The sequence below is a fragment of the Eubalaena glacialis genome, chromosome 4, assembly GCF_028564815.1.
Source record: "Eubalaena glacialis isolate mEubGla1 chromosome 4, mEubGla1.1.hap2.+ XY, whole genome shotgun sequence".
In the NCBI taxonomy this organism is placed as follows: domain Eukaryota; kingdom Metazoa; phylum Chordata; class Mammalia; order Artiodactyla; family Balaenidae; genus Eubalaena; species Eubalaena glacialis.
Window position 1 is genome coordinate 16,417,571 of NC_083719.1, and position 21,848 is coordinate 16,439,418.

General features: G+C 30.8%; 1 protein-coding gene across 2 annotated transcripts in view; it reads right to left on the bottom strand.

Moving 5' to 3' along the window:
- The window catches only part of CDH18 (cadherin 18), a 324,131-nt gene that overhangs the window by 31,207 nt on the left and 271,076 nt on the right, over nucleotides 1-21,848 (bottom strand). For both annotated transcript variants that reach the window (XM_061187670.1, XM_061187671.1), the window contains one exon: nucleotides 8,587-8,708. In XM_061187670.1, coding sequence (XP_061043653.1) covers nucleotides 8,587-8,708 — 122 coding nt within the window. The remainder of the gene's footprint in view (nucleotides 1-8,586; nucleotides 8,709-21,848) is intronic.

The following is a 21,848-nucleotide window of genomic DNA, read 5'->3' on the forward strand; positions in this document are numbered from 1 at the left end:
TAGTTACTTAGTATCAAATTGAAATAAAATATCAAATTTTCAAGGTTGTTTTCAGGGTTAGATAAAAGAAATACTGTCAGCCCTCCATGTCCGTGGTTCTAAATCTGTGGTTTCAACCACCATGGGCCAAAAATATTTTTAAAAATTCCAGAAAGTTCCAAAAAGTAAAACTTGATGCCATGCAGTGGCAACTATTTAGATGGCATTTACATTATATTTACAACAATTTACATAGTATTCACATTGTATTAGGTATTATAAGATATTAAAAGAGATGATTTAAAGTATATGGTAGGATGTGTGTAGGTTTTATGCAAACACTACACCATTTGATATAAGGGATTTGAGCACTTGTGGATTCTGTTATCCTGAGGGGGGCGGGGTCCTGGAACCAATTCCCCACAGATTCTAAGGGACGGTGGTATAAATTTTTCTTTGGGAAAATAAATGTCTTCTCACTCTTATTCTTCATTCATTGTGATTCTCCAATTTACAATCCTATTTCCTCAATGATACCTCATAACATACTGACACTTGCAAGTTCACTTCTTATCCTAGAATGTAACGCTGGAGGGGATTGGTAAAGAACAATTAATTTAAATAAACTGAGCTATTTATGTTTTCTGTTATCAATGCTTTGGAACAATTTTCTTTTCTTCTCATTTCAAAGTTAATTTATCACTTATTTTAAATTTTCTTAAATTTTTACAAACATGAGCCTATTCAATTTGTAAAACACTGATATAATTCATATTATATTATGTTTATTATTTTTTTGTTATCTCTAAAATATAAATATCCCTTCCATTTTTCTACAGGTAATTTCAAATCTCAATTTACCAGGAAGCTCACTTATGGCAAATTTTTCTTCCTCAGAAAGGGTCTCAGTCTCATATACATAGTAAATGATAAGTTGGTTACCACATTTTAAGAGTGAACGATTCATCTTGAACTTTTGTAGAACTGTTGGACATGCATCTGTACTTAAATATTTTTCCATAATATTTCTGAGAGATGCTTCTAAAAACCTAGTATGTTGGTCTTTTTTTTTTAATCTAGAACTCCTAGATATTCTCTTGATGAGAGAAGGTATATACAATTTCTTTTTTGGTTGTTTTACTAATCACCTTTTCTCTTTCATTAGGAAATGGGATTTCTATTTGTTTCCTCAGACTTTTGATAGAAAACATACTTAATAAGTTAACATGTTTATGACTTTTAGAAGATTTAAACTTCTGGCAGATATCAGATAATTGCCATGTTTCCATTCATCAATATTTTCTACCGTTCTTTCAGACTTATTGATTTATCTACACTGTGCTACCTGTGCTCTCTGTGCAGCTAGTTGGTTATGTATGATCCATAAAAAATTTATTTTCTGACTCTCTTTCCTTCTAACTGGACTCCAATGTTTTCTATCACTTGCACATTATGCAATAAGTACACAAAGTATTTGATTATTTTGAAAGATCTGAGATTTACTCTAACAAAGGGAGAGAAAACTCAAATTGATGGATGGTATTTACAAATAATTACTAGCAGAATTTTTTGATAATGCCCATGAATAAGGATTCACTTTTGGTAGAAAATAATTAAAACCAATTTTATATTCCTTTTATTAAATAAATGTATCCCCTTGTTTAAATGTGTTTAAAACATATTTAAAATCTATCACTTCTAGAGTACTTTAATTAGGAAAAATATTGTCAGAAATTTATACAAATAACATAGTCTTCTATTTGGTAAATGAGCTAACCCTAACTAAAACAAATTAAAAAGGAAATTCTATGGAATGCATTGCATCTTCTTTTAATTAATAGAGTTTGCCTTATAATATCATCTCAAATGATCATTTCATTTGATAATAATACCAACTTTTGTTAGTTAGCTGAGGTTTATCTTTGATAAGATATAAAATCTCTACTGATCTAGTTAACTTTTTTCATACAAAGTTGTAGTGTTAATAATATCAATAATACCATGGATATCATGGGGGCAGAGGCTGGTGTTACGTAATAAAATGTTTTCTTTTATATGTTATGTTTTCTAAGTTTACTTCTAAAAAGAAAAAATACAGAGGGAAAAGTCAATATGAATAAGACAGAAAGCATTCCCTTTATTATTTCTCAAAGTTTCTAGGTATAGGCACATCTCAACTATTTTGAATTCACTCTTCTTTGGGAACTGATTTCAAATTTCATGCATGCATGATTTTCTTTTCAGTATTTTTTTATGCAAGGTACTTAAAAGATTTTTTTCAGAACAGGAAAATATATTAACTCGGAGAAATATATTGTTGAAGTTTATATTGATACCTGAATCGACCTGAACTCTGCTCTTACATGTGGTTTGAACCTCTGCTTTCAGAAAAGACCAGTCTCTTTGCTGTAGCCACATGCTGTTACATTTAAATGCACAACATCCATAACAGAAGTATCTGTAATTCTAAAAGCAATTGTCACAGAAGGAGGAACTGTCGCAATACAAATACGCTTCAGGAAAGCTATTTCACAAATCATTATTTAAATAGTTTCCTATTCCATCTCTGCATCAAAATATACAGTTTCTCCAGAAATGCTACAACCATAAGAGTAAATGAACCAAAGACCTCAAAATTAAATAATAGGAAGATTCAGACAATTTTCCACTGTAATGGGTTAATCATACAATTGACTACATGAATGGGTAATGATTTCTTTAAATGCAGGTGTAATAAGCAATACTTTTAAAATGATGTTTTTATTCCCTCAATGAAATGTCTAAATTCATTTTGGTGAAAGAGTTGGAAACAAAAGCTCAGATAACATAAAGAATCCAGTTTTCTTACAGCGACATAAAAACTCATGCAATACTCAAGACAGCAATGATGCTAAATGTGAATATAGTTTACAAAGAATAAGCAGTATTCACATAACTTAAAATATATTAGAACTTTGGAGGGCTAGGTCTAGCAATTACTTCTTGAAAATAGTAACAGTTATATGAAAAAAAGATAAATACTATATAAATGGTTAATGAGACTCACAAAAGAAATGGTTTGTCACAGATTTAGCCCTCTCTAAAAAATGGAATAACTTTTCACCTGAGGAGAACAGGACAACCCACACTTAAAGGAATTTAAGACTTATCTAGTCATATACTCAGAATCTCAGGCTTGGAAGGGCCCTGAAATTCTGACAATTTTCTTCATTTTAGAGATGAAGAGAGCACTTGTCAACATCACATTAAATTACTTCTTAGGAAGGCTACAGAGTTTAGGTGGTCAGTGTAGAGGGTAAAACAGAAGGACCCAGGCTAACAATGTGACATTAAGAGGAGAGCATGGCCAGTGAGAATGCCTGAATGGACTTCCTCATGAGCAAAAAGTGGACAACATGCAAGGTCAATGGAAAAAGTCAAGGTCACCTGCCGATATGAAGAGAGTTCAAGCCAGAAAACTGAGACTAGCATTTTCGATTACTGAGAAGATGTTTACATCCACAGGGGAAGGATCAGCTGATCCAAGAGCAAGGGCTGAGTATCATCTGCTCAGAAATCCAGTAATTTCACCTACACCTACAAAACTGGTATGTGTGAGTTGCTCCTAATACAAGATCACACTTTATCCTTGAAGTAAAAATTATTAATTAATTAATTAGTTAATTAAAACAAAATTTTTAAAAGAAATAATCTAAAAAGAAAACATCTAAAAAAAGCTGATGATTTTTGATTCTTTATGTCACATTTCAAATGATCTAAGTTTAAATTCTCTGAATAACCTAGGACCCAAAGAAACAAAGATTCAGTGAGGGAAAGGTCCTAAGTTTACTAAAAGTTGTTATTTATAGATTAGGTAATTGATACCTAAGAAAAGCAATATTTATTTCTAGATATTTTATTTTCTTAAAGTGATATTAAATGGTAGAGTGTTTTAAGTTTCATTTTCTAATTGTTTCTAATATAAAGAAAAAGAAGAAATACATTTATATTGACCTTATGTTTAGCACAAGTATCAATTTTATTCACAAATTCAATTACTGTATAGTAGTATTACCACTATTATTAGTAGTATTGTTATTATTAATGAATGTTTAACTTTATCAAAACCTTTGGCTTCACCTATCAAAATGAATTTTAATTTTTCTCCTTTTCATTTTAAAGTAATTATTTTTTCTGGATTTGCTTTGACAATATTTTATTTATGGTATTTCTATGTTCATGAAAGAGAATATCTATAATTCAAATTATATCCTTCTCAGGGTTTGATTTCAAAGTTTGTTGTCAGCATAAAATGAGTAAAACACTGATTGCCCTTTTTTCCTTTTTGATACAGTATATTTTGATTATCATTCCATTTGAATATTTTCAATTTTTATTACTTTATTGGCTCATGGCTTATTTAAAAGTGTCTTTCTTCATTTCTGATGGAGTTTTTCTAGCAATATTTTTGAATTAGTATCTTGCATTATTTTATTGTAATAAAAATGAGACCAATTCTTTGAAAATTATTAATACTTGCCTTGTGGTCCTGAATATGGTAAATTTTGGTCAATGTTTTGTGTAAATTTTGAAAGAATGCATAATCTAAAGTTGTTCATTGCAATGTTCTATATTTGTTAAACAGTAAATTTGTTAATTGTGGTATTCAATTTTTAGTTTCCTTAATAAAATTTTATGTGATTATTCTATCAGTTTCTGGCAGAAGCATACTAAAACTCTCAGCAAAATAATCTTCTCTGTAGACATTTCTTAAATATTTTGGTGATTTTATTTTAACATAAATATTGATATATACTTCTTTAAGTTTACATTATATTTGTTTGCTTTTTATTTTTCTACTTGTTCCATATTTATTATCTTATTTCTTGGTTTTTAAAAAAATTACCATGACTTCTACCTAGCTATTATAAATTTGTGTACTAAGCCTTTCTCTTTTATTTTGCTTATCTTGTGTTATAAAACAAAACTATATCTCAACAGCAAATATGAAAATTTGTCATTCTAACTTTGAATTTTAAACACGTCACAGAAATTCACAGGGTTATTTTGGAAATATTAAATTGGTTATAAACTTCATATTTTATTCTCTATATTTTAGTTTTGAAATATGCCCTTCTAGAATCCTTGAAAATAGGTCCTATATAAAACGATTTTTTCCCTTTATCTTTGTATCATAAAATATAAAAAAGCAAGATAAAATCACATGCAACAATTTTGTAAATGTGTGAATTATTTAATTGAATGAACATTTTAATAAACATAATAAAGGTCAAGAAATAAAACTGTCAACATCACTTTATTTAGGAGTATTTTAAATTCCAATTTCTATTATCTTGTTAGTTACATAGTCTTTTACTATTTTATTACTTAAACTAAAAATTACTGTATTCATTCTTGACACATAAAATCTATTATAAATTAGTAGTTACATAGTTATTATCTATTATCTTGTTAGTTATTATCTATTATCTTGTTAGTTACATAGTCTTTTACTATTTTATTACTTAAACTAAAAATTACTGTATTCATTCTTGACACATAAAATCTATTATAAATTAGTAGTTTATCAATTACCCCAAATTTAAGGAGTTTAGAATATTTTAACTTTGTCTCCTTCCTTCTGATACCTTGTTCCCATGTATACTATGTATATTTTAAACCCCAGAAAATATTCTTTTGTTTTCTATTCACTCATTAATAATTTATTGTTAACAATATATTTACTGATTGCTTTGGTCTTTAAGGATTCTTGCCACTCCAAGATGCCAATTTGATTATTTTCCTTTTTCTTTTTCCAAAAAAAGCTTTAATGTGTGTATTGGCAAGGAATTTTCACTTTTTTTTTTTTGCCTAAATACGAGTTTTTCTTGTCTTTATTTATTTATTTATTTATTTATTTATTTATTTATTTATTTATTTAAGCCCCTTCCCCGGCCGCTGGCTTCCCAGACCGCGCCTCCCCGGCGCTGCCGCGCCCGCCGCCGCGTGCCCCAGACCCTTGTCTTTATTTTTAAGGACGATTTTTGGTACACAAAAGAATTCATGGTTGTCAGATAGTATCTCTGGCTCTTTGGATTTATCTTTTCTTTTTTTTTTTTTTTTTTTTATCTTTCATTCTTCCTGATTAAATAATCAGCTTTTGAAATTGTTCTTTTAAAGGTTTTGAGTATTATTTTTATATTCTACATACTAATCTTTCATTGGATAAACGGTGTGCAAGTATCTTTTCCCACTATGTGGTTTTTCTTCTTATCCTCTTAACAGGATCTTTCAGAAAGCAAAAATATTTAGTTTTGATCAAGTCCAACTTATCAATTTTTTTCTTTTATGGATTATGCTTTTGGTGTCATCTAAGAACTCTTTGCCTGGCACTACATCCGTTTTTTACCCCTAACAGTATTATGTCTTTTTTCTCTAGATGTTTTAAATTTTAAACTTAATTTTATTTCTGAAATTTTATTTCAATTCATCTAGGTATAGTTATTTTTGTAAACAGTTGCTTAGATTTTTGTTTTTGTTTTTCTCTATGCTTCTTGAATTTTTGACTTGTTGCTTGCCAACAGTATGGAAAAATTTTCAGCCATGATCTCCTCAAATATTACTTCTGCCCAATTCTCTTTTTTAATACCCCTCTGAGAATTGTATAACTTGTGTATTAGACCTGCATGTTCCATATCTTTCATATTCTTATTAATGTTTTCTATCTTCTTGTCTTTCCATGCTTTAACATGAATATTTAATCTAACCTACTTTCCAGTTCACTATTTTCTCTTCAGCTATGTCTAATCTGTTATTACCAAAATTGAAATCCTATATTAAGTGGCTGAATTTTTTAAAATCTAAATTTTCTATTTGCATGTTTAACATTTTTCTCAATTGTACTTGTATAATATATGTTAAGAAAATAATTCCAGGATGTGTGCATCCATTTCTAACACAATTGAAGTATGATTTGGTAAGTAAATCATTATGTATCTGTACCATAAAATTCTTTACTGTTTTTGAAATGGTGATATGGAAAAATATTTAAGCACTGGAAGTGATAATCTTAATACATTGCTAAGAGTAAACCAGATAACCTGTAAATACTTTCAAATATAATTTTCAGTCATTTTGTCCTCATTCATATTTTCTAATTTTCTTGTGAGAAATGAACATGAGAAAATTTCATGTTTTTATATAAAGTGCCCTCCATTTATATATATGTAAATACCTCCCCTGGAAATATTAAAAACATATAATCAATGATAACTTTAGCAAGCCATAATTGATTGTCCCTCATATACAAATACACAAGGCAATGTTTCTCAGGACTATAATTTTGTCACAAGCTTCAAAATGATTTAAAATAATTTTGGATGATATATTTATTCTGGTTTGCCAAAGATAGTAAAAGGGGCTATCTGACTCAGCTGGACCTAGACCCTTTTGACTTTTCTCAATTCATCTGTGGCCAACAGACCTCAAGGTGTCCATCATGGAATGCATGACTCTTTGTAATCCTTTCCCCTAAAGTCATTGTGATTTGCGTCCCGCTTCTGACCAACAGAATGTGGCAAAAGTGTTGATATATTACACTGATTATATTACATTATATGAGACTGTCAGACTCACCAGAGAGACTCTCTTTACTTGTTTGATGAAGTAAGTGGCCATGTTGGGGAAGCCCATATGACACACACACACACACACACAAACTCTGGGTGGCATCTCAGAACTCTGGGGAACACTGAAGAGCCAAGGAACATCCTGAAGCTCTCAGGTCTGCAGCTGAAAGTAACTGAATGCTACCAACAACCACGTGAGCTTGGAAGAGATCCCCAAGCCTCAGGTAAGAACTCAGCTTGATTACGTCTTATGAGACTCCTCCAAAGACCTAGCTAAGCCATGAGCAGAATTCTGATCTGCAGAAACTATGAGATGATAAATATGTGTTGTTTTAAGCTGCTAAGTTTGTGTAATTTGTTACACAGCAGAGAAGACAGATGCACATTCCCTTCCCATGTCCCACTTGCTTTATGGGCGTCAAAACACTGGCTTCCCTTCGGAATTGTCATGCTCCTTTAACTGGCTGCCGTGTTACATCCAGATTCATGTCTTATGTTCAAGCTCTTCTCTCCATCCTTCACTCTCCCCACCTCCACCAATCATTCACACTCTTCATGTTAAAACCTAATCATCTTCTAGTATCAATATCACTCAATGGCCACTGTGTGTGACTCCCTCATTCCCTCCAAAATACGTAGACCAGGCCAGTCTCTCCTCCCCACTCTAGTCTCTAAGCTTCATTAGGACAGGAAAAGTTCACTGTTTCCTCCTCATTTAATACAGGGCTGTACCCAAATCATTCAATATCATTTTATTCGTATAATAAATGCATACATGAATGAGTTCATTTGTTGAATTACATTTGGGATCTGGAGAAAATGTATTTTCTATGAGTCTCAAAAAATCTATTTGGTACTTAAGATAAAGCTTTATAAAATTATTTTTACTAAGCACAAAAATAACACTGGGGGATCTTTGAGGATTATACCTAAGAATAATAGAAATAGAACTGCTTATTTTTCTTCCATTCAAATGCTAGGAAGGAAAAAATTAACTTACCTGGCCAGGCTTAGAATTTTCACAGACAACAATATCATATTCCCTGGCAAGTTCAGGTGGATTGTCATTGACATCCAGAACTCTAATAACCACTGTGACATGGCTCAGCAAATTCGGATTGTCTGCAAAACACATAGGGATGCATTTAGTATTTCCATGCACAGTTTAGAGGCTTGGTTTAAAACCAATCTCCTTAATACTGTAGCTTGTCACTAGTCCCATATGCTGCAGCAGGACTTTTGGCAAAAGACATCTTTATGATGGCACTCTTTGTTAGAACTCATTAACTTACAGAAAAATGAAAAATGAACACCAAGGCATGACATGAATGCTAAAATGATATTTTTTCATATCAAGGAAATTACATGTTATTCAGGAACTGAAATGGGAGAAAGTTGTCAGAATTCATTGTATGCTGTCAGAGTCTAAGGGATGAACAACTGGTTTCATCATTAATCTAAGAAAAACAGAGTAGTTGGAAAAAAATCACATGATCTTTAAAACATTCAAGGTTTCAAGTCTAAATCAACTTGGAGAAAATAGAAAGTAAAGTTCTTTACACCAGGGTAAAATTTTTCTTACAGGAGAATATATGCAGTTTGTGGTGTCAAGTCATACTTGGGGAAAAATAAAGAATAATTTAAATTAGAACTTAGCATGGAATTCATATATAACTCTGGTAAACATCAAAATATTACAGTTAATATTTTAAAATACTTCTTGAGTGCAGTCTTCTCATATTTCAGTAAGTTTATTAGTTCTGAGATAGATATAAGAAAAGATAAATGTTTGGTTTATTTTATGCATCAAAGCTAAAACTGAAGAATTCATAATGGAAAAATTAATGAGAAGGCAAAAACTAAACACATTAGGAAGAAGGGAATATATATACATACACAGAAGATATTAAAGATAATGGATTTTTAAATTATCCATTAAGAAAATGGATGGATTAGACATGCCATAGGTACTTTTAAAAGAAGTAGAAAATCAGAGTAGTACTACAATAACTAAAGAAACTCAATTTTTAGGTAAAAAATCAGGCCTAGATAATTTTATCTAAAGTTAAAGATACAGGTAACTTCAGTCTTATACATCTTTTCCCCAGAAGACAGAGTAAGGAGGAAATACTCTACAACTTGTTTTTTGTGGCCAGTAAAACTTTCACATCAATACCATATGTTCCCATTCATGAGAGATATTAGCTGTCATTGGACTAAACAAAATAATACCAAACCCACTCTACTGGAATGGAAATGAAAGTCTGTCATCAGTTTAGTTCTAGGAATGCTTGCATAGTTTGGCATTAAACCAAGGAAAGAAAGAAGGGAGGGAGGGAGGAAGGAAGGAAGGAAGGAAGGAAGGCAGGCGGGAGGGAGAGAAGAAACGAAGAAGGGAATTTTAAAAAGCATAAACATTATCCAAAAAGTTAATGAATTAAAGGAGGGACAAAAAAACACATAGATGCTTATCTTAATACACATAGAAAAAAACAAAAAATAAAATTTAATATCCATACATTCTAAACAAAACAAAGCAAAAAAAAAAAAAAAAAAAAACTCTTAGCAAACTAGGAACAGAATGTATCCTCTCAAGCTGATTAAGGATACGTTCAACAAACAACAACAAAAAGTACAACAAACATTATTCTTAATGGTCAAAAACTAACAATAGTTAATAAACAAAGCTATAAGGATCCTTGAAATAAATCTAACAAAGTATATGAGAGACATATGCAAAACATTTTACTGAATGTCATTAAAGTAGATCTAAAGTAATTAAGAGGTATATTGCCTATGTGGTTGGAAGACAAAATATATAAATAAAGCCAGCCTCTCCAAATTGATGTGTATTTTTGATGTAATCTAATAGACATCCAGTGAGAAATGTTCACAGTAATTGAAAGCCGATTCTAAGATTTATAAGTACTAAGATTGTCCAGACTTGTATGAAGTACAATAAAGGATAATTGCTTTACCATTTATCAAGCTTTATTATTTGGTATTAGAACCTAGGTCACTTTGATAGTGTCGAAGGGATAGACAAACAGAAACAGAAAACAGAACACAGCCACAGATCCACTATATATAGAAATTTAATATATGGTAATGATGCTATTGCAGATCAATGGGGAAAGTACAGATTGATCAAGAAATAGTTTTAGGGGCTTCCCTGGTGGCGCAGTCGTTGAGAGTCTGCCTGCCAATGCAGGGGACACGGGTTCGAGCCCGGGTCTGGGAGGATCCCACATGCCGCGGAGCAACTAGGCCCGTGAGCCACAATTACTGAGCCTGCGTGTCTGGAGCCTGTGCTCCGCAACAAGAGAGGCCGCGATAGTGAGAGGCCCGCGCACCGCGATGAAGAGTGGCCCCCGCTTGCCGCAACTGGAGAAAGCCCTCGCACAGAAACGAAGACCCAACACAGCCATAAATAAATAAATAAATAAATAAATAAATAGTTTTAGTAAAGTTTGTTACCATGTCATTATCATCATTATAAAATGGGCCATAACTACACTATACACAAAAATACATATTGAATAATTAAGGACTTAAATATATAGGGCAAAAACTATACATACTTTAGAAAAAATATTAGCATGTAGTATATTAAAGCTCATGAAAGATTTCAAAATATAAAATGCACCAATCATAAAGGAAGCATTGATAAATTTGATTACAGTGAAATGTGGCTTTTTTCATTTCCTCCAAATATGCCACAAAGAGGACAAAATGTCACAAAATGAGTGAAAATATTTGCAGCACACACAACTGACAAAGGATCTGTATCTCTAATATACAGTGCAATGTATTGAATCAATAAGAAAAAGAGATAGCTCAATATAAAAATGGGTAAAACGAAGAACAAACATTTAACAGAAGTAATATAAATGGCAAATAAACGTGAAAAAGTTTTCAACATCAATAGTATTTAAAGAAATACAGCTTAACCAAAATAAGTTATCATTTAATCCCAACAATATTGACACAATATTAAGAAGTTTGACAAGATTCTCCAAGTGCTGGATTGGATACAGACGAATGGGAATGACTGAAAATTAGTAAACCACATGTAATAATTCATACGGTTGTTTACTCTCACGTCCAAGATCCAGCCATTTCCTTGGATCATATCCAAAGGAAAATCTCTTGAAAACATACACCACCAGCACAATTAATAGGAACAACAACAGGAAATTACGAATGTCCAACAACGGCTGAATAGATGCAACATGTGATTATTTATATCATAGAGAAAATAAATGAATAGCAACATAACTACAACATTAGGGACAATTTTAGAAACAAAATGTTGACTGAAATATTTTTTCAGAAATGTCTCAGAAGATTGCATTCAAATATGGTAGAATTTTGCAAAGCTGAAAAAAAACATGCAAAACTAAATAACTGATTGCAAAATGAAATAGTATATTGTTGAGGATATGTTCCTAATAACACTAATTCTTAAGTACAGTGATATGTTAAAATTTATTTATTATTATGTTTTGCAATATCTTCTTTGTAAGTGTTGAATACTACATTAAATATACAGAAAAAAGTTACAAAAACATCTTAAAATTAATATATTGTGTAGATTGCTTAATATATAATAGCTACCAGAATTGGCATTAATGAATTTTTGTCACTATACAGTGAAAGATAATGAGATGCTTATGTATTATATTAGATAATTAATTAATATAATATTTTATATTATAAAGATAAATAGATCCATGAAATTAAAATTAGTAAAATGCTAATTTAAATATTTCCTTATTTAGAGTGACTTATTATGAAAAAGCATTGCTAAGCTTTTCTAGAAGCTAATACTTGATCTTTTTATAATTTTAAAACTGAAAGAGAATATTCAGCCTGAAATCTCATTTTGTAAATTACAAAATTGAAATTGACACTATTTAAATGACATATCTTGGCAAAGCCAAGGTTATGGTTTACTTCTCAGGCCTTACTACTGCCACTATATAAATATATCTTTTCTATTGTAACCATTGTATATTTGTTAGTGTAGTCCTATATTTCTCAACCAGGTATTTGCTTACATTTAAGAGCAGACAAAAGCAATCTGTTCCAGAAATCTGAGGCAAGAATAATATTATTAGTTTTAATCATTGGTATCAGCAGCCTTAAAATGAGTAAATAGTTCTCTGCTCCTTTTCTGAACAGAAAGGGTTAGAAGCAACCTTGGCGAAAGGGTTAGAAGCAACCTTGGCGTTTCAGAAAACTGTTTTGTAAGAGAGGATTCTGGAAAGACTGTATCTTGAGGAAGGAATAGAATAAAAAAACATCTAAGCATTTGACCGTTTTCAAGCATCACCTTCTCACTGCCCCACCTCTGCATCGCTCACGCTGTCCTTTGGAACTGGCATAGCCTGGCCACATTCCATACTTGGGTACAGGAAACTAAATCCTTCAACATGGAAAATCCATGTTGCTCCAATGTTATTGTATATCTCCAGTGTACAATTACTATTCCATCACTTAAGGATTAAAAGTACAGTGCTGAGATCAGACAGATACTGATTTGGCTGTAGGCTTACTACCATTTTGTGTTCTGTGGGGAAGTTAAACTGAATCTAACCTTACTGTAGATGCAACTAATGATCTGTAGGACATGCACTCTCAGGGGAGCCTCAGGAGATACGGATAAAGAGTTATGAAAAACAGAATGTCAGAGTAAGCTTAACGTCATTACTGATGCAAATTGAATAATTGCTGTCTATTTCCTAAAAGTAGGATGGTGTATAAAACCTGTAGCTTTAAATTCCACATAATTAGAGCTGAAACCCCACTACAGTTTTGTAACCACTTGTGGCCTACCTACACTCATTCTAGTATTTTCTGCTCAATAATGAAATTAGCTAAATCTATATTAGTAAATTGGCAAGTTCCTTTGGGTTTTTATTTCTTATTTCCCACAGTCCTAGGGTTAGTATTCTACCCTTTGAATGCCAATCACTTTACCTATAAATGTGAACATATTCATGTGTGTGAGAAGCACTTTGCTAAGGCAAAAATTGGATAATGTCCCTGGAGTTCTTAATGCAACATTTCTATTATTGCTACTATTATTTTTAGGTCCATGCTTCATTTCTAAAAATCAGTTTTCAGTCCTTTTGATGGCAGAGTAAATAAAATACACCATATTCAGACAAACGTCAGTAAGAGGCCCTTTCCAGAACTCTTAAGGAACATGAACTTTGGAAAGTTATTTGTTATTTCTATACCTTAATTATTTAATCTGTAAACAGGAATAAGAATCATGTAACGTGCCAAACTGTGTTTTTGAGAAACAATTAAGGAAGCTATGTAAACTTTAAAACACTGAGACTGGGAGAGAGCAGAATACCAATTTTAATCCTTTCTGAAAATGAAGGACAAAACAGAATCAAGAACAAAATAGATGGCACACTGACAATCCTATACATGTGCTTTTCGGCACAAACTATCCTGTACTATGTACAAATCATCCAGGTTTTATGCAGTACAGGTGGAACAGGAGCTCACATCAGCAGAGCGTCCCCTATGGAGATAAGGATGCAGTGAAGGTTGTATCCCAGTGCAAATGCAAACGGCATGTTAAGATATGTAGAGGGGAATAAAGACACAGACCTACTAGAGAATGGACTTGAGGATACGGGGAGGGGTAAGGGTAAGCTGGGACAAAGTGAGAGAGTGGCATGGACATATATACACTACCAAACGTAAAATAGATAGTTAGTGGGAAGCAGCTGCATAGCACAGGGAAATCACCTTGGTGCTTTGTGACCACCTAGAGGGGTAGGATAGGGAGGGTGGGAGGGAGGGAGACGCAAGAGGGAAGAGATATGGGGACATATGTATATGTATAACTGATTCCCTTTGTTATAAAGCAGAAACTAACACACCATTGTAAAGCAATTATACTCCAATAAAGATGTTAAAAAATAAAAATAAATAAAAAAGATATGTAGAGGATTCACAATAACTTGAAGAATAATCTATTTTATCTAGTGAGTTACTTTGAAAATCTGATATGAACTTGCTACTATGTTGGGCTCTAGAGAACACAGAAACGGTGAAATATGCCCCCCTCTAGATTTCCCATTATCAATATGGATTGGAGAAAACAGATTCAATATTAGTATTTTTTCAATTTGTCTTCTTTGAAATTGTGACTTATGTATGTAACATATGTTTACTGCAAAGCCATTATTACTTAAATATGCCCTCCTAAAAACCTAAATCATATTCATTAGTATATGTAGCAAGGTTTACTGGGGAATTCAGTAGATTTCTAATTATTCATATCCTGAAGTTAGCATTAAATAGTTGGAAAATATATAAATATATTAAATTTTCTTGTTTATATCATGTAGATTATTTTTCTGAAAATGTGGTTTCATTCTTTTTCTTTATGAAAATTCACTCACAATGAAAAACCTTATATACTTCTAAAATACTAAACTGCAGTGATTACAAATTTAATTAAATGATTACATTTATAGCTGTCTAAATTTCATAAATGTCCACGCTTATAACAATGCATTAATAAATTTTATTTTTGTAGTCTGCTTCTTTGATTTCTATGAAAAGATTTCACTATAAGCAAATATCTACAAACCAAAACAGTCTGCACTCTCAAAAGTTAATATGCACAGGTGATAGAACATTTTAACATGCTTGGCTAATATTTTATTTATGAACAAACATGTTTCCACCATTTCCTTAAACAATTTATATAAAAATAAGTTTTGCAAACAAGTTAAGTGCTCAAGTGAACCTCAAATATTCCACATGATATATTCGTTTGGAAACAAAGGTAGTTTTGATATTTTTTCTTGTCTTTTTAAAATCTTGTATATGAAAGTCATTTAACATATAGGCAAAAAATAAGATAAAATAGTTAATAAGTAATAGAAACTCATTAATATGTATTTAATATATGTAAGAATTACTTTATGGATAAAATTATCACAATGTCTGGTACGTGCCTGGTGTCCCTAATATGCCCTTTTTTCTCTCCTTCTTTCCCTTCTTTATATCTTGTTTAAATATTAATTGAGAAATCAAATATTGTAATAAAAATAATTTGTCATAATGGATAAGAATATATATCTGATATCTAGTAGATTAATCCTCTAACATCTCTTTCCTGTAGTCAAACAAAATGGTTTAAAATAAAGCATTCTGTGATTACTATACAATAGAAAACTAAAGCAACCCTACATGTTTTAGATCACTTACTTATTTCATAATAGTTAAAGAAAACTAATACTTACCTAGAAGCACCTTCAAAAATTATAAGGCAATTAGAAATGCATCACTCAAAACTCATTCCATGCATTTATTTAATTTTTTGTCAGTTTACAATATAAAATCTTATTAACACCCTGGTCATCAATAAAGATCCCAGGTTGAAGTGAATTACTTAAAATAAATCTCAGCTTCCTTAAGGACATTATTTTTTTCGTAGTTACCCATAGATCCTCCAACACTTCTAATATGTCTTTAGTGTTATTGCCTGAGACTAGTATAAGTTGGAGGCTTCAAAACTTTGTCACATCTTTGATTTCAAGAATGAACACTGTCTTTGTTCTACAAATCAGAACTGTAGTCAAAATAATTCACCTCTATGTGAAAATCATTACATTGGGATGGGCAATCTAAGTATTTGCTATTGATTATAAATTAATTAAAAATATGTTTTAAAAAATCTCTATTAAAATGTCACAATTGACCCATTCAATTATATTAAAGAATCTAACAAATGTAATGTTTATTTTCTACGTTTTAAGTAATAATTCAGTTTTAACATTTATTTTCCATCTTGGTGTATTCCTCCATAATGCCTATGAACTATTATAGCTTTTATCTTTGTTAGGGTTCCCAAAATTCAGCTTGTGATCAACTATTGTTCTGTCCTTTGAACTTATATTTGCAGTCATATTTTTATGCTGCCTAAAAGTTCACTAATAAAATAAATCATTTTATATTCTTTTCCATTTTCTGGGTGAGGAATATAAGGATAATAAAAATTTTCTTATCATACACAGCCAACACCTCAAAGTGGTTTTGTTAATTATAACAAAATAGCTAACAAGAATTCATTAATAAAAATTAGATACATACATATTTTAAATATTTGTATTAAAATATTTGACTACATAATCATTCACCAATCTCAGATCTCTGGATGTAGAGATAAAGTCATATCTCTGAGAATGGATGGGCTGCTTGGGGTTACTGTCATCAATCCTGTAAAAACCACATGCACTGCCTCGTCGAAGAATCCAAAATTGATTTAATACAAGTGAAGGAAAACGTGAAGATAAATTCAAAATAATTTAAGTACAGCAACATTTTTTTATGAAATTCCCTGAAGTTTTATAATATATTTATTATATAAATTATATATATTTTATATATACATATAAATAAAACTGTTGGTATGCATGGAAGAGAGTCCAGTGTTTATGGTCAAAGTTGTCATGGTAATTAAATAGATAAATATTAGCATTTATAACAAATTGTGGGTGTGTTGTAAATTCATGTGTAAAGTAAATTAATCTTGATTCTTACCTCTCATTATATACAAAACATGGCTCAAAGTAAACCATAGACCAAAACATAAAACCTTACATTTAAATATATAATAACTAATATGGTAAAAGCTTTATTACCTTCTGTTTTAGCAAACATTTCTTAGATAATGCCAAAAAAGTCAAGAATCATAAAATAAACCAAAAATATACAATTATACTTTTTCCAAAAACTTACCCTTCCTCGAACAGCTCTGTAATATTTATTAAGAAAATGAAAAGATAAGACACAGAATATGAAAAAATATTTGAAAAGCAGATACCTGATAAAGTCATATATCCATAATATGTTAAAATCTCAAAACTAAATTCTAAAAAGCTAAACAACCTTATAAAAACATGCACAAATTTTAACAGCAATTTCACCACAGCAGATATATAGATGTAAGCACATAAAAATATTTTCAGCATCACTAGTCTGTACTGAAATGCAAATTGAAATAACAATGTTATGCCCCTACACACTAGAATGGGGGGGTGAATACACTGACAATGTCAAGGCTGAGGAGTAACTGTTGGTGGCAATGGTAATAGCCACTTTGGGAAACAATTCGGCATATTTTTATAACTTAAACATACTATTTGGCCCAACAATCCCACCTCTACCTATTGACTCAAGGTAAACTAAAACATATGTCCTCAGAAAATCTGATTGTAAATATTGATAGAAGCTTTATTCAGAATAGCTAAAAGGTAGAAACAAGTCATATTTCCATCAACAAAATTAAAAATAAACAAAGTGTGGTATACATACATATAAGAGAATAACTGGTAATTACCTATTGATAATGTCATGGACAGATATCAAAAGCATATGCTACATGAAAAAAAGCCAATCAAAAGAGTCTATATGTTTTACCTTTCATTTTTATTACATCTAGGAAAAGCAAAACTATTGACTCAGAAATCAATCACTAGTTTCTAAGATTTGGAAGTAGGGGAAGGGAAATCATTTCAAAGAGAACTTTCTGAAAGTGATAGAATTATGCTATCTCATTTTGGTGGCATTACTCATATGACTAGATGTCTCTGCAAAATTCACCAAAATTTATACTTAAAAAAAAAGTGATGTTACTATGTAAATTACTCCTTTATAAATCTGACTTTTAAACAAAACAGTGGTATATTCTGAGATTTTTGATTTGGAGCCAAGAAATAGTATCAGTTAGTTTAGATATTAATTGTATTATGAATAATGATATTAGATTTTTAAATTTAAATATTATGGAAATAAAGCTTTAATTAATAAATATTTGTTTAAAAATGTGTAAAATGGCCTAAAAAAATCACAAAATTCTCAGAGACAAATTTTACAAAAGATGCATAATACTTCCACATGAAAACTACAATACATTGCTGGGAGAAATCAAGGAATAATTAAATAAATGGAGATATATACCATATACATGATTAGAAGATTTGACACTATTAAAATGTCAATTCTCCCCAAATGATTTATAAATTTTAATCCAATACCAATCCAAATCTCAGCAGCTTTTTTTCTTTATTTGGTAGAAATTGGCACACTGTTTCTAAAACTTATAAGGAAATGCAAAAAAAAAATCCAGAATTATAAATCCATTGTGAAAATGATGATCAGAGTTGTAAACCTTTTGCTTCCTGATTTCAAAATTCTCTGTAAAGTTACAGTAATGAAGATAATGTGCCATTGGCATACAGACACATATAGTAGTATAGACAAAGAAATCAATAGAACAGGAAAGAGTATCCAAAAACAGTAACAGGCGTATATGGTAAATTGATTTTTGTCAAATTTTCCAACGTGATTCAGTCATTTTCCTATATGGGAAAATAATCTACTCCCATCCCTACATCACTCAGGCACAAACAATTCTAGATGAGGGTTGAACCTAAACTTAAGAACTAAAAATACAAAGCTATTAGAAGAAAATATTCACAGTCCTGGGTAGGCAAACATGTTATAGACAAGACAAAGGGATGACATAAAAGAAAAACTGATAATGTTAACTCATGATAATTAAAATTTTCTGTTCTTCGAAAAATACAGTTAAGTAAACAAAACAGCAAGGCTCATAATGGAAATATTCATATTATGTTATATCTCTGAGAATTTATGTTCAGAATATAAAAATAATTCTTACAATATTTAATTATAAGAAATCAACTCAAAACAAAGTGGGCAAATGCTATCACAGAGTAATATATACATATGACCAGTACAGATGTGAAAAAGTGTTTAGCATCTTTTATCATAAAAGATACAGAAATTAGTAACAGAATGTAACTCTACTACACTCCCAAATGAATGGCTAAAATTTAAAGAGATTATCCACTCCAAATGATGAGGCACAGAGCCAGAATTCTCATGTTTTTATTTTTTATTTTATTTTTTTATATTTTTTTATATACTGCAATTTTATTTCAATCGCACAAACGAAGTTAGCATGTGGGAAATTTAAATGAAACAGTATGGTAAAAGTAGCAGAGAACCAAAAACTCTAATAAGGAAGTACATCTAAAGCATGAGAATTCAACATTCATTAGTGTTCCATCTTCAGTTATGATTGACACTTGATGCTTGCAAATTTTGAAACAAACTTTGAGATCATGATGACTATCCTGAAGAGATTTCAGCACCAGCACTAAGATTTGTACATTCACTTGGTTTGCAATTGACTTGTTAGCCATTTACATAGTGTATAGTACAGATTTGTCCCAGGTCAGATCACAGTGTTGAAGGAAAGAAGTACCTTTCTGTAATTAGAAAGGATCCCCTAAACTGCACTCAGCTTAAGATATCCAATGTACAAGAGCACGAAAACCATCATAATATTGTGGCTCCAAGGAACATAGTTTTGATAAGGAAAATAACCTAAGCTTCTGTTTCCCATTTTAATTACTGAAATCTCTAACAATGACAAATGTTACAACAACATTGAAAAATAGTTTTTCATAAAGTTAAACGTGCACATATTGTGTGATGGAAACATTCAACTCATAGGTATTTATCCAGAAAAATGAAAACATAGCCATACAAATACTGGGGTACAAATATTTATAGGAGCTTTACAAATAATAGCCCCAAACAGGAAACAAATTGACCACTCATCAACAGAAAAATAGACAAATTATGTTATATTCATAAAGGAATATTATTTATAAATAACAAGAAATAAATTACTGCTACTAATATGGATTAATTTCAAAATATTATGTTGTTCAAAAGCAGCCCAAAGTATATATACTGTATGCCCCAAATCTTATACACTTGTTGATTCCATTTATATGAAATTCTATAAATTGAACGTGACAGAATAAATCACAATATTGTTACCTCTGAGGAATGAAGGGTAAGGGGATTGACTGTAAAGGAGAACCACTCTGAAGGTACAGAAATGTCCTGTATCTTGATAGGGATGTGATTACATGGAAGTGTGCCTTTGAAAATCCATTGAAGTGTAAGGAGATCTGTACATTTTAGTAAATGTCAGTATTATCCTTTTTTTTTTTTAAAAACCCTTAGTTAAGGAGAATAGAATGCTCATACATCCTAGACAGAATCCTATTCTAATTACTGGCATACAGTTGATTGTGGGCATCAACTAAGTAAGTGTTACACAAAATCAATAATAGTTAAGAGGGTTTAATTAATGTATTTTAACAGGGCTCCAATGTAAAATCATTTTCTAAATGTTGGCATAGATGCTAGAATATTTTATCATTATATATAACAACTTATAAAAATGTATTTCCAACTTTTTGATCTGTGTGCTACTTTTTAGTAGTTTCCAAAATGTAATTTTGTCCCTAAGCCCCACGAAGATGTACCAAGTAATGACTGATATTAATTTAGCATATAGTTCAGTCATATTTATAATAATGATAAGAACTGACATTTATTATGACACCATGTGCCGGATACTGGGTGAAGATACTTCATTTAATCCTTACTGTAACCCTTTGTTATAGATAAGAAAATATGTAATATTTTTGTTAAATAACTTCCCCAAGTTCCAACTACTTATAATGAATGGAAACAGAATCTAACTAGAGCCTCCCTTACTTCAGAGTTAGTATTCTTAAGTATTATGCATTACTGCCTACTAGAAAATGTAAGGACTTTATTGATAATACAATGATAATTAATTAGATATAAATCAATACCCTTCATGAATATAGAAGTAAAAGTGGAGAAGTATATATAATGAAAACAATAAAAAAGCCAGAGCAGTCTACATTTATAAAAAATATCTAAAATGTGTCCAGATTCATATACAAGATATTAAAACATCTTTTCTATAACCTTTAAATTCTTACAATTTCAAGGAACAAGAAAGGTGAGACTTAGGACAGTTAGTGTAATTTTGGAACTGAATGCAAACATTTTAGAGTGGAATTTTTCTGCATAAAATGAAATCTATTGGTTGAGATCTTTAACTCACATATTAAACATACACACTAATTTCAGAGTCAATCATTGAATATAGTTACATATTTATTAAAAACATATGTTAAACATTCTCTTTTTGAAAAACATTTGAGAATACCTCTAGAAATATATGCTCTTACTATGTGCACTCTTGGTATATACCTAGAGAAGTTTTTCACATGCAATAAGAACCATGTATAAGACAAGTAATATCAGCAATATTAATAATACCTGAAGCTATAAAAAATAGAA